This window comes from Calidris pugnax, unplaced genomic scaffold, assembly GCF_001431845.1.
Source record: "Calidris pugnax isolate Ruff unplaced genomic scaffold, ASM143184v1 scaffold18, whole genome shotgun sequence".
NCBI classification, from domain to species: domain Eukaryota; kingdom Metazoa; phylum Chordata; class Aves; order Charadriiformes; family Scolopacidae; genus Calidris; species Calidris pugnax.
In genome coordinates this window covers 16629304-16642822 of record NW_015090812.1, presented here as the reverse complement: position 1 = coordinate 16642822, position 13519 = coordinate 16629304, and the positions used below count along the sequence as shown (strand labels likewise).

General features: G+C 40.5%; 1 protein-coding gene across 1 annotated transcript in view; it reads left to right on the top strand.

Moving 5' to 3' along the window:
• The window catches only part of TGFBR3 (transforming growth factor beta receptor III), a 104064-nt gene that overhangs the window by 44049 nt on the left and 46496 nt on the right, over positions 1-13519 (top strand). Inside the window, exon 3 of the mRNA XM_014938888.1 lies at positions 10903-11040. Coding sequence (XP_014794374.1) covers positions 10903-11040 — 138 coding nt within the window. The remainder of the gene's footprint in view (positions 1-10902; positions 11041-13519) is intronic.

Genomic DNA, 13519 nt, shown 5'->3' with positions numbered 1-13519 from the left:
GAAAAATATTGCATGCAAGGAACAGCAGACTATTCTTATGCTGTTAGCTGGAAAGCAAGACAGTGTTTTCTTCAGTAAATCTGTTTTCAAGCAAGAATCAGCAAGACAGTGCAGATAAGAAGTGCAAGGAATGGCATCATTGCGCAAGAAAATACTCGCATGACAGCCTCAGTAATGTCTTCTGCAGGATTTTGTCAGTTTTCATGGCTTTGATTCTGCAAGTGAATACAGATGTGAGTAGTCTCACTTATATGGGTAGGCCTGATTAAATAGAAAATTTTGTTCCTTAGAGGTTTGGTGTTTTTTTTCCATGTAGTCAGTATCATAAACTCATTCTTTGAAATGTTCCCCAAATACCGTTTTGTTTGTACAAAGAGTAAAACTTCTGATTGTTTTTGTTTTGAAGTTTGAAAATAGAAAAAAATTGGGAAGAATGCAGACCTGCTCCAGGGGAGTAGAGGGGCAATGTATTGGTTACAGTTACTTTTAACCTTCTGAAAGCATTTCCCTTTCTGTTTGATTTCTAATCCCTTTTGCTGAGTGTATGTATTACAGACACACACTTGCACCAACTGCTACTCAGGCTGGTGGGTTGCTGACAATAAAGTAAACAAAACTGTTTCATAAATCTGGTGCTGCTGCTTAGGTTTTCAGTTTTATATGACTCATGCACACACGCTCTTCTTTATCCTGGCTCAGAAAGCAAGAATTTAGTTTTACATGTCCAATAAAAATGTGAACTCCGCATTTTACACTTCCCTATGTGACTGTGCCTCTGTAAAAGACACCTGTAGAATGATGTTTCTGTTTTCCAGTCATCTGGATCCATGTGTGGTCTGGCTGCAAATCCTTTGAGGAGCAAATTTCAAATGGCATAACCCTTTGTCCTGCAGTCTTCCCATCATCTATTTCATGTTTGTTTGTAATCTTTTCTTGCTATGTGAAGCCCCATTGTCTCGGCCTCTTCCCCTTCCACACCTGCAGCTTTTGAAACAGTGCAAAGCATTTGTTCAGGATTTACCCTGAGATTTGGAAATTCTGTATTCGGATTGCAGTTTTGCCATGATGTTCTTATGACACCACGTGCTACATTACATCTGCATGGTGTTTTGCAGTTGAGGTGATCTGTGAACTTGCTGTGTCTACCGTCAGAGCCTGGTTGAGACGAGGCAGTGCTAATGCTGATCTCTGAACCCCCGGACAGTATTGCACTGAGCTGTGACTAACAAGACCTGTTGAGAGGCATGATGTATCAATACTGCAGGGGTACATTAACGGAGCTATGTAATTTCTGGTTGGGTGGCTAGTATCTATCTAACTTGCTGAAAATACAGGCAGCAGAAACTTGTGTTTACCTGGAAAAGTTGGATAGATTTGCTCATAATGTCCCAAATTCATTTAAGTAAAATGGTTCCGGCAAAAGTCTGTCATCTATCTTTTATCTGTCAGTTTAAGAAGCATTTTCTTTAGGACAGAGGCTGCTTTTTAGTATGTGCTCTTACATTGTCCAACATAGTAGTGATTCCCCATCCACCTTTGTTTTTTCAGGGCATTGGGGCCCTGTGAAAAACCGCAACTAGTTTAGGGATGGGAGAAGGGAAGAGGAGTATAGAATTAAGCTTAGTTTGCAGCCCAGCTGATTCCCCAAAGGAAAGCTTAGTTCTGCAATATATGTACAATTGCAGAACAGAATATTGTCTGGGAAAGTGTTTTCTTTCCACACGAGTATTCTACCTTAATTGTTACAGTAAAACTTGAAGTCTTATGTGATACTGCTTTGTGAATAGGCCACCTAACGACAGTAGAGAAGATGCCATGCTTGTGGCTTAGAGGAATGGATCTTGTGCCCTTAAACAGATCTAAAGCCAACAAGAAATTTTCCCACAAAATGTATAAAAGGAGGACTTTCCCCTTAGGATTCATTATACAGCATGTGAACAGTATTGACATCTACTGATTTATGTAAAGCTGAGTGAAACATCGTGTTTTTAGGTCTCAAGTGCTGGGAAGCCTGGCTGCTTTGTGGAAGGGCAGATGGCATGAATGGTTTCACTTAATCTTTGGGAGCCTGAGTGTCTAGTTCGGGTCACAGGAGGAATGGTCAAAGTGGTCCCAGCCTTGCACTGGTGGGCACGGGCTTTTCCATTGAACAAAGCCTGGGGCTGGTAGCCATGGGCAGTGCTTGCTCTGCAGGTGCCCAGAGCGGGGGTGGCATGTGAAGATTAGATTTGGTTGGCAAAGCTGAGCAGAGATGCTTCCGCAAAGACCGTCTGCTTTTTTTGCTGCAGCCAGAAGTTCTTGAAAAATCTTATTTTTTCAGGAGAACTCTGGTTCTCCAAACTATATAAAGCATGAGATGACTCTGAACACATAAAAACTGGATTGAAATATATATGCGCAGGGAAAGTTGGATCTTCTATTATTTAGGTAAATGAAGCTAAAGTTTACACATGTATGATCTCTATGTAAAATTTCTCAGTAAACTCTTTGGGTTATACTTTTAAGGTCATTGTCACAGAAGTAGCTTCTCTCAGTTTAAGTATGACATGCTAATACAGTTATTACCCTTTGGGTTCTGAAATAGCTCTCCTGATATAAAGCCTCAAGTATTTTCACTCTTATTATTCTTGCACTATGAAAGGAATGCCACTTTCTAGTGTAAATAGAACTTCAATAACTGTCCTGCCTGTTTGCCAAGTTATTTGTATCAGGAATAGCTTTGGTCCTAATTTTTTTATTACCTAGGTATTTGCATAAACGATTAGTTTCTAACATGATCACATTTTCCAGCTCCAGCTTAAAATAACAACTTTGGAACACTAGAAATGAACTAGCTACATTTTTGTCTGAAGGTACACTCAGATGTGACTGAACTGTGGGCAGAAATGGTCCAGCATTGTCATAGTTAGAAGCCTAATTTTGTAATGTCTCCTCGTGTCAGAACTTTCTGACACTGTGTGAGCTGTGGTGCTTTCTGAATGGGCACTTCAGTCACTGCATTTCTAGTAAAAACTTACCGGCACGGTTACCTACTCTTGGAGTTTTGAGGAGAAATTATGTGCAGTACAACATCAGTTATGAACCAGATAGAAATGACACTGCTGCCAGGTACTGAGCAGTATGTTTAGTGCCGTACAGCATGCCACTGTGCTGTACTGTACTCATCTTACATAATATATTTGATAGTGCTAAATTTTACTCATAACTTGCTTTTTTAGTCTGTCGTCTGGAGCGGCTGAATTACGAATCTGTATGAGGAGATATAAATGTGCTCTCATTCCATCCTGTTACATGGATCCTCAGCTTGGTCATGTCATATTTCAGGCTAGAAAGGTACCAGACTTTAGGCTGGAGGGAGAACTACAGATAATATTTGAATATGCTGCAGCCTCTTCAGCTTTTGTTCTGATGGACTCTCTTTCATCAGTCTGTCGGATACAGCTACTGTATCAGTGGATGGGCAGGTCAGTTTTCAAGCTGGTTCTGAAGGTAAACCTGAGACCTTCGTTAAAGACAGTATCTGCATTTGAGTACATTGCTTTGCTCTGATGTAACAGGTGCCAAGGGCAAGGGTGATGCTTTGTCCTCACTGAAGGTGAAGGGAGCGTTGCTTACTTCTCCCCTTGAACATATGCCTTGGGGCTGCCATTTCTCCTCTGAGTTGTTAATAATGCATCTTCATGTTAGAGTTGCCTTCTGGGAACACCATGCATGCTTCAGAATAGTTTGTTAGTGGATGCTGGCACTCATATGCGGTGCAGAACTTGAATGTCTTGATTTGTAAACTCTTTGGGGAGAGAACTGTCTGTGTCTAGCACAGTGCACTTTAGCCCCTGTTCTAGGACAAATTGGGAAAAAAATAAAATCAAATAAAAGAGGTGTGTGTGATTTCAAACACCTTTTGGTCAGAGGTTTCTGAGAGTGCTTCGTAATGAAGAGAGGGCAATAGGCCGTAAATCACAGTTGGGTAGTCCTTATTAACCTTTCTGTTCTCTTGCCTTCTTTTCAATGGAGCCCAGTTTTCCACTTTGGGTGGTAGATCATAAGGGTCAGCAGATTGTGCAATAGTATTCTTTTTTTATAAGGTAATGTATGGGACCACATCAGTCTCTGGCTTAATGCCAGTAGCTTCAGTGGAATTATGCCAGTGGTGAATCTTTCCCATGATTTTCACAGTTGAGCTATGACTGCTGTTTATAGTCGCTCTGATTCTCTCTGTGGAGCATGGGTGAGAAGGTCCAGGCAATGCCAATCCATTTGTGACCATACATTTAGGATAAAATAAGCAAAAGGTTGATTTTTTTCATATTAGTTTAGTGTTACCTGAGCCTTGGAAATAAACATCAAGTCCTCCACACACCTGGCAAATGCTACCGCAGCTACCAGGTGCTCAGACCTGTTCCCTGAAGACTGAGTGAAAGAAAGAAAAAGGGTTTTCCCTCCCCATGTGTTCCTCGTGCATCGCAGCCTCCCTGCCCTCTCCTGCCCCAGCAGCATCCTTTAGTGCTGGCCTGGCAGAGAGAAGAAAGCATGGTATGTCTCAAGGATGGCACAGCTTCGAGTTCTGCAGGAGAAAAAGTAACTGTGTGTGGGTATGAGTGCTTGTTTTTAATGGCATTGCAATTTTCCTGGAGATATTTATTTCTCTAGTCTTGTTCTGAAGATCTCCTGTCTCGTTGCTGGGGTGAGTTTTCAAAAAAATAGGTGCTTGACCTGAATGAATAAGAAAGTCTGCATTGGAGAACCTTCCCAGAAGGGAAGCGGTGGGGTCTCACGTGCTGATAGGAACTTGCTTATACAATCGTTTGATTTAAGCGTGCAAATATTACCTTCAAGCAGTAACACCATGTGAACATATTTTGCATTTCTTGGAAAAATCAGCAAACTGTCTCTCAAAAACTGTTGGCTCCTGAGCACTGGACATTGCAATCTACTATAGCTGGCTTGGTATCAAGTCTGTAACACAATATTCAGTGAGCATAGGAAAAATATGAGGGGGGTGGGGAGAAGTGTTCCATTTTGAATTCACAGTTCCTGCCTAAAGAATACACTTTTTCTTTACTGTAATCTTAAAAGTAAAAAAAAAAAAAATGGCCTGGAGATCACAGAATCACAGAATGGTATGGGGTTGGAAGGGACCTCTGGAGATCATCCAGTCCAACACCCTACCAAAGCAGGTCTACCTAGAGCAGGTTGCACAGAAACTTGTCCAGGCGGGTTTTGAATGTCTCCAGAGACAGAGACTCCACCACCTCCCTGGGCAGCCTATTCCAGAGCTCTGCCACCCTTTAGATCCTTTCTAAAACAACTGATAAACATGTTTAAAAGTGGTGCAGTACTAGATCCCACCACTTGAGGTAGATTCATGGATTAATCATTGAGTGGGTTCTTTTACAGGCGATGTTATTGACCTTATATTTTTCAAGTGAATCTCAGTAGAAGTTCTAAACCTCTTATATTGGATAATATACACTAATGAACTGTAAAGAGAAGTTTCTTCATATTAGTTTCTTTTGACTGTTGCAATACCAGAATAATTTATGTCCTATAAATATATTAACAAAAAGAGTGAAAACACTTACAGAAGGCAGTGATATACATTTTCAGATTTCTGTTCTAAATTTTGCCTTCTTTGTTCTGATTAAATTAATCTTTGCAGCGAAGTAATGAGTTTAGATGTTGTAAATCCATCTTTAGTGCATCACTTGTGAGTCAGAAAATGTGTTTATATGATCTGAGAGTTAAAATTCATTTTTTCTCTTCTCTTTTGGAGAACAGCTGCCCTAGTCTGGGCAGTGTAATTCAATACAACACAGCATATTTTGTCCTGGTTTATTAGCACAAATTCGTAATGGCTGTTTTGGAAAATGTGCTGTGAATTTATCTAAAGGCCTTCACACTGGAATAGTTAATTCAACCTTACAAATCCTTGGCACTTGACTTTCATCTTTTTAGAACAAAACACAGAGTCTGTGATTTGATGCCTTGAAGTCAGCAAAACAAAATGGTGCTTTAGCAGCAGTGTTTACTTTGATCAGTTTTCAGCATTTGTGCCCTTGCCTTTCACGTTGTACAAATTGCTTTACCAGAGTAACGGGGCAGGAGCCCGTAGACTGTTTTTGTAGTTGGTTTCTGTGGTGATACTCAGCCTTCCATGAAACTGTGATCTCTGGGGACAGAGGAGCCTCTGCAGCCGCCTTAACCTTGCTGCTGCTAGAGACCTTGAAGGAACTCTGTGCAGACTGTGCAACAGCAGTGACCAGCATGAATGTATGCAAACATAGCCGGCTAAGTAATGCCAGCATAAGTTTGATAGACACGGCACCAATGAAATGTGGTATCTTTTGAAAGTCTTTATTTTATCTTATTTTATTATCGTTTTTATAGCATATATTGAAAAATGCCTTCTAGCAAAAATGACAGAACTTCTCTGTCGTTGCAGTTATATGCGTTGTGGTTGGTATGCTTTTTAAAAATGGATTTTTAGGTTTTGTTGTAAGATTTTTAGAATAGCTTTAATCTTTAATTTTCACCTGTGACCAAGTTGTCATAGTCACAAGTTAGTCAAGTGTTGTTTGGAGGAGTGTGTGCCAAAGGAGGCCATGAAGGGCAGATGTGAGTCTGGAAGAGGAGCTTGCTCTGACAAACAGCTGCTGAAGCTGAGAGGACCATCACTGAGACATGTGTCCAGAAAGTCTGGTCTAACTCTTGATTGCACAATGTGCAGCTCAGTGACCAGATGAGCCCTTTACAGGGAGCAAGGGTTGTGTGGATCACACCGACTTATTTTCCTGTACTGTTGTTATGCTGCTGTCTGCTTGGTTAATGTGCTGTCCCTTAATAAGTTTTCAAAATAACATGGGCAGAGCAGTTTGCTTTAAATTCTTTCTAAGGACCGGGAAACAATCTCCCATAATGGATACCGCTGTTGTGTATCATTAAGCACAGGTGATGATGGGGACAATCATAAATATTAGGGGTGGGGGGTGTAGTTACACTAGGAGGAGACTGCTAATTTTGTGCAACTTCTCAGTGGGAATGGTCACATTCAGGCCTGACTACCCAGCTGCTCCTCAGCAGGGCTAGCTCTGAAGCAAAAATGAATTGTGAAAAATATGATGACCGAGACGGTCCTGAGCAGTGCAGCTCTGTGGTTTGGTGTTTTTTTCAGTCGGGAAAACCAGGCTGGTACTGAGGACTCCGTTATGCCAAGAAGTATAGTGATAGGGAATATATATGCCAAGGAATATAGTGACAGAGGCTGGTACAGAAGCATGCTCACGTTAACTATATTCCTTCTCAAGTTCAGGACTAGGAATATGAATTCCACGTTATGTGTTTTGTTGCTGTCTTACTTATGAGCAAACTGAGGAGTGCAGTAATGCAGAATTACATTTATTCTGAAAATTTGCACAGGAGCACTTAATTTACTTATGAAAAATTAACTGATTTTGTAGCTTTTCTTAAGGATCAGTCTGCGCTTTTCAGGCACAAATGTAGGAAAATTCCATTATGTGATATAACTTATCCTGCATTTCCAGCCAAAGGGATGGATAGATATATCACCACTTCTGAATACGGCTCAAACTTTGTTGATTATTTCCATACATGTATGGAAATAATAATATATGGGTGTATTATATACATATTTAATTTCCAAATCCTCAAGGAATAGCAACTATGAAATCTGATAGTAGATGCAGTTGCAAAGAGTCTCTGATTTTCTCACTAAGGTAGTTATGATTGCTCTGTATGATCTTTCATGTGACCAAACCAACAGGCAGAAATCTTCATGAAGTCTAAAACATCTGTCTTGTGTGATAGATGTTGGCTTTGAATAAACTTGTCTGAGATCAGTTGAAATGGAGATACTTCTCCATTTCCCTGTTACCCAAAGGATTTGGCCTAGCTGTTTCTGAGATGAAGTTTTCAGTGTGTTGTATTTCTTGTATCATTTCTGGTTTTAATAAATACCAGAGGTTTCAAATAGCAAAAATTTTCAAAATTTCTAATAGGAGCCTCCTCTTTACATTGACTTGACATTCTAGTAAGAACACCACCAGAGTGCAAATCCAGGCTGAGTGCCCCTGTTGGCCAGTGTGAGAGGACTGTTACTGTTTTTCTATTCTTGGTTACTTAAGTACCTAAACCTATATTATACCTCATTTTGTCAATATTTGCATTAGTCTTTACTTTGGGAGCAGAAGAAACCCGCTATCATTGGGTGTGAAAATGTGGCTATGGATGCATCTAAGAGTGGATGTGTTTAATATTTACTCCATTTAGTGTAGTACGTTTTCTCTTTGACACTTTGAAATTTAGAGAGTTTAAAATTTAATGCACCTATGCCATTTGGAGCTGAAAAAAATAGCAGAATAACATTGAACTCATATTTGCCGGATCAGGACTGCAAAAGATAAAACTGGGCTACTTTGGTAAACTTAGATTACAATATTTTTATTGCTTAGTAAGAAAACATAACTCCAGAACAAGGTGATTATATTTAATAGTTTAAACAGCTTATTACTAATTAGCTGTGATTATAGCTGAAAGCCCGCAAGAATTAATGAAAGCTTTTTAATAGCCGTGAATTTAATAGCAGTTCTAAACACCTTTTTCTTTCCACTTTCACCACTCAATTTCTAGAGAGAACAACAAATAGGGAGCCTTGTAAAACAAATTATTTTATCTTCTCTCTTTTTTTCACCTAACCGAATTATTTTGGCTCTATAGCTTGATACCCTAAAGCAGTTTTTGTAGCTAAGATCGTGACTGTTGGGCATTTGAAGTCTCAGTCATCCTGTTAGCATTCAGAGTGCTGACACCCTGCAGTTTCCTAAGAGGAGGTATGTCATTCTTCCGAGGCAGAAAATGGAGAGAAATTGGGTTCCTGGGAGATGCAGTAATCTATGGTAATTAATGTTTTCTTTTGGAAATGCATAAATACAATTAGTCCTCCTGCTGGGAGAGGCCAAGCTGTGGTTACCATTAAAGGTGGAAAGTAAAGGTGGAAGGTGGTGGTGCCCAGCTTTCTTGCAGGCAGAGCTATCACTGCCCCTGGCTGATGAAAAGAAGAGCTGCTCATTCTTTAAAGCCATTCTGTTTTATATGGAATTATTCTTTTAATATCAGTTTTCCAACAAGTTTTAAAGAAGCATAACCAAGGTGAAGATATGGATGTTCTCAGTGCCCCCAGAGGTGTGCTTATGGGGTTTGACATCTCTTTTGCTGTGGGGACTGGAGATATGTTCATTCAGTGGGTTTTAAGAATCTAGTAAATTCTGTTTGCTGCTTACAGATTGGTGTGGTAATTAACACAGCTGGTTGTTTACCAGCTTTTCCTAAGTTCTTAAGTAGCCAAGAAAGGTCTCCCTGCTGTCTTCCAGGTGTCTGTCAGCCCTGAGACCTAGGTTTGACTTTCACTTTACAGTGGTGAACTTTTTGCTTCGGGTGGTGAACAAAAATAAAGAAAATAATTTTTTAAAAAAGGGAAGCTAACTTTTTTTTTTTTAAATATTTTCAACAGTAATGTGTGCCTAATATTCAGTTTGATCTTTTGCTTTCATCTAGTTAGTTTGCCAGATGAATCTATGTTTATTTTAATGGTAAACTAACTGATGCTTACCCCTAAAATAATGCAATAAACTATACGTAGTAGCTTTTATGTCTCAGATTTCCTTTCAAATTCTCTAGCAGGAGACAAGATTCATTCTGAATTACCTGTATGCTCATTTTTGTGTGCCACCACTCAAATTAGTGGTTTTGTTCATGTTTGCTCCCTCTATACCTTTTCTAGAAAGAGCTGTGATTCTCTGTCAGGGAACCCACGTGCCACCCACTGTTGTGAGACACTGGTTGCCTGCTTAGTCACAGAATCACAGAATATCTCGGTTGGAAGGGACCCATCACGATCATCAAGTCCAACTCCCTGCCTCTTGCAGGACCACCTAAAACTAAACCAAATCACTAAAAGCATTGTCCAGGCACTCCTTAAACTTGCACAATAAAGGTTTTTCCTTATAAAGCAGGATGAACTATCAAGCCAAATCCTGACTTCTTAAAAAGCTAATTAGATACTGCAAAACCACTCATTTCAGTTACAAGTTACTATGTGCTAAAACCTGACAGGCTATTCTGCCGTGCATTTGGTTAGAGTTTTGCCCCCATCGACGCCTTTCTAGAAGGGCAGCACTGGGATATGAGGGGCTGGGCAGGAGGGGGCTTCCAGTGACCACAAACCAGTTGCTTAAAAATCATCTCTAACAAATTGCCTCAATTCTGCGATGCCCACTTTCCTGGGATCATTTTCCCTGTGTATTGTTCTAGTGCCTGAAGACAGGCTTTTTCTTTCCCTAGTGTCTGTTAAAATTTCTGCTGGAATTCCTTCCATAAACTAGTGTAGTGCTCGCTTGTGTTTCTGGATTTGTTCCTCCTGTTTTTTGTTTGGTTGGTTTTATTTGTTTTGCAGGTTAGATTTATGCCCTAATAGCATCAGCAGATAAGATTTGTACTCTAAGCCAGCTTTGTAGGTTACCATCTAGAAACCAGAAATCGAGGTTTGCTTTGCAATTCTTTTTATCTCCTTGTTCTCCAACTCTCAGCTTAGTGGTTTGACCTTTTGCATAAGCTATTTTTCATCAGCGTTTGCCAAGGTTTTCTTAAACACTTTAGCAGTGCTTTGCAAGCGTAGAGTGCAAACGTTAACTGTTTCATTCTTTATATTATCTCTGCTCTGTTGACTGATTTTTCTGAAAGTAGATTTGTCTATAATCTTGGGTCAAGAGTTCTGAATGCTGGAAGCCGTAAAATATATAAAAATGACCTTCAATTCATTGTTTCAAATTCCACCTTGTTTTTGAAACTTATAAGGGGGTATTAATGTATTTCTGTGTTTCTTTGCAGGTCACGTTACATTTGAATCCAATTTCTTCAGTGCATATTCACCAGAAGCCTCTGGTGTTTCTGCTCAACTCTCCTTTGCCTCTGGTCTGGAAGCTAAAAACAGAAAGACTGGCACCTGGAGTCCAAAGGGTTTTCTTTGTAAGTATATGCAGTCCTCTGGCCTGCTCTATATCATAGCTACTTGTCGCATAAGACATAGAATTAATGGCATTCATTTTGAAAGTTTTTAAACATACATTAAAAAAACCAACAAGTTAACAGGAGGTCAAGTTTCAGTGTATGGCTCTGGGGAACAGTTGGGTGGCAGGGCAAAGCAGTTTGGAAAAAGTGCCCAATTACTTGCTATGTGAATTCAAGGAAAAGAAAGCAAAACTGCTTTTTCAGAATCTGCATCGTGTAGTTATTAACACTAGCAGCCATTCCAGTTCAAAAAGCTGTGACGTTATAAGAGATTGCCAGTCCTGATTAGAAGTTTAATAGTACCATAATGCAAAAAGCCTCAAAGCAATGGGAAATGTTATGGGTGGACACTAGTTGTGTGGTCTGTGACCAAAACAAAAATCTGTATGTGTTGAGCTCAATATGTACAATTACAGTTTATGTCTCTAATGAAGCTTGGTCTATTGAAATGACCGAGCTAAGCCCAGAATGAAGTCATTTTTATTTCTCAGAAAGACTGGAGCACTGCTTATAATGTAGGATCCAAATATTACCTAGTATTTGTAAATCATGTCCTTGGAGTTTGCCAGGACATTCAAGTTTGCTATTTGTAGTGAAACGGACAAGTTGTTTGGATTAAATTTTTAATGCATGACATCATGTCTAATCATGAGTCGTCTTTATTAAAGTTGCAGCTTTTACTATATTCAACTCTAATTGCAGAACTAAACTTGATTATTCTTAGCTTTATCCTTATAGGGTTTAATTTTGCTCCTCCAGCTTGACTGACTGTAGGCAAGACTGCTTCTGCAATACTAGATGGGAATTTAATGGTGTCACTATGCATCAGCAGGAGGAAAAGATGGATGGTGCTGCAGCATTAGTGCACTGGGAAGGGACATTGCTCTCTCAGTTGACTTAATATGGTGGAGACATCGTTAAGTGCACCAAGAGTCCTATCACTTGTTGGACACCAAAAGTTTTCTAGGTTTTTTTTTTCTTTTTCCTGTCATCAGTTTACAAGAGTAGGAGTGCCCTTGATATTTTGAACTTTGAAGGACTCCATCCTGTTTCCAGTGCAGTGTGTTACTGACCGTTGCAAAGAGCATGGTCTGTGTTCTAACGTATTCACAATCTCAGGTTTTCTCATTACTGTGTTAGAGACTCTTAACTGTTATCTTCTTGTTGACCATTCTTGATCTTTACTGCAACCAGTACAGTTCAGGTCTGCTCAAAAAATGTCTGAGGAACAAGATGATGAACAACAGTATGATAAGATTCCTCACTCCTCTCGAGGCCAAAAGAAACACCACCTTTCATCAGTTGATTGAGTCTTGGACCTACTTTTGGTTTAGTTTTGATCTTCCCCTACAATTACTACATCATCACTCCCATTCCATATCAGCTGGTTCGTGCTCAGCTATCTCTTCCCTTCTCTTCCTCCTCCTGCAGGCTTTCCCCTCTCCCCTTGCCTTGCCTCTGGGAGCGAAGAGGTGCTCTGCTGAGAGCCATCCTTTTCCACTCAGCAGACTGTGCCGGTGTTCGGGTTGTGGTTGTGCTGGGCTGGCTTGGCTTGGCTCGGCTCAGCGGGGCTTCAGCAGGCTGCATTAAGGCATAGGAACAATAGGAATGTGCCAAAGGCCCCGGCTGCCAAAACTGTATGATTAACGTAGTGTTTGCTTCAGAAAACTCTTTAAAGCTGTCCTGGTTACAAAAACAGGCTTGAAAATGTGAGCAGCAGCAGCAGTCACAATTGATGCCAAACAAGAAGTTGTCTGACCTGAGGAGCTGCCACAGCGCTGATGCTGCGGTAAGGGGTGGGCTGTCTCTCAGGTGGGGCGGCATTACCTGATAGATGCTACAGGTTCAGCTCCCCCTTGGTGGGGCTCAAATAGTTCCTCTCAGTATTTCAGCCTCTCTTAGGCTCTGCTGGTCACAGTAAGAGCTGACAGTTGTCACTCATGCCATGTCCCCAGCACGCACCTGTGGCACTGGGGTAACACTGCTCCCCATAAGCTCTGCAGATACGAGAGCTCGCCTTTCCATTGCAAGGAGTGAACTAAGTCTCCGTGTTGACTCATCCCTAATCATGTTTAAACATCTGAATAGCTCTCTGTAACAATTTTTGATCTCTTCAAGTGCTGTATAATTTATGTGTTCTTCCTTCCACCATGTTAAGGTTTCTATTTTTCCTTCCTGTAAAGAGCTTGAAGAATGAGATTGCAGAACAGAAAACACCAGGGTGTCTATCCACCGTTACCTCTCCCAGTTTAGTCTCTGAAGTCCCTGTCACTCCAGAACTTCATTCTCAGTGTTCTCTCTAAGGCAATATTTTTGCTGGAAACATAAACTATCTTCAGTCTCTTATCAGGGGCTCATCAGCATTCCTGCTTTTCATATCCCATTTTCTCAGTAGCTAGTGTGGTTTGGGATGACAGACCATGAGGTTACAAGCTGA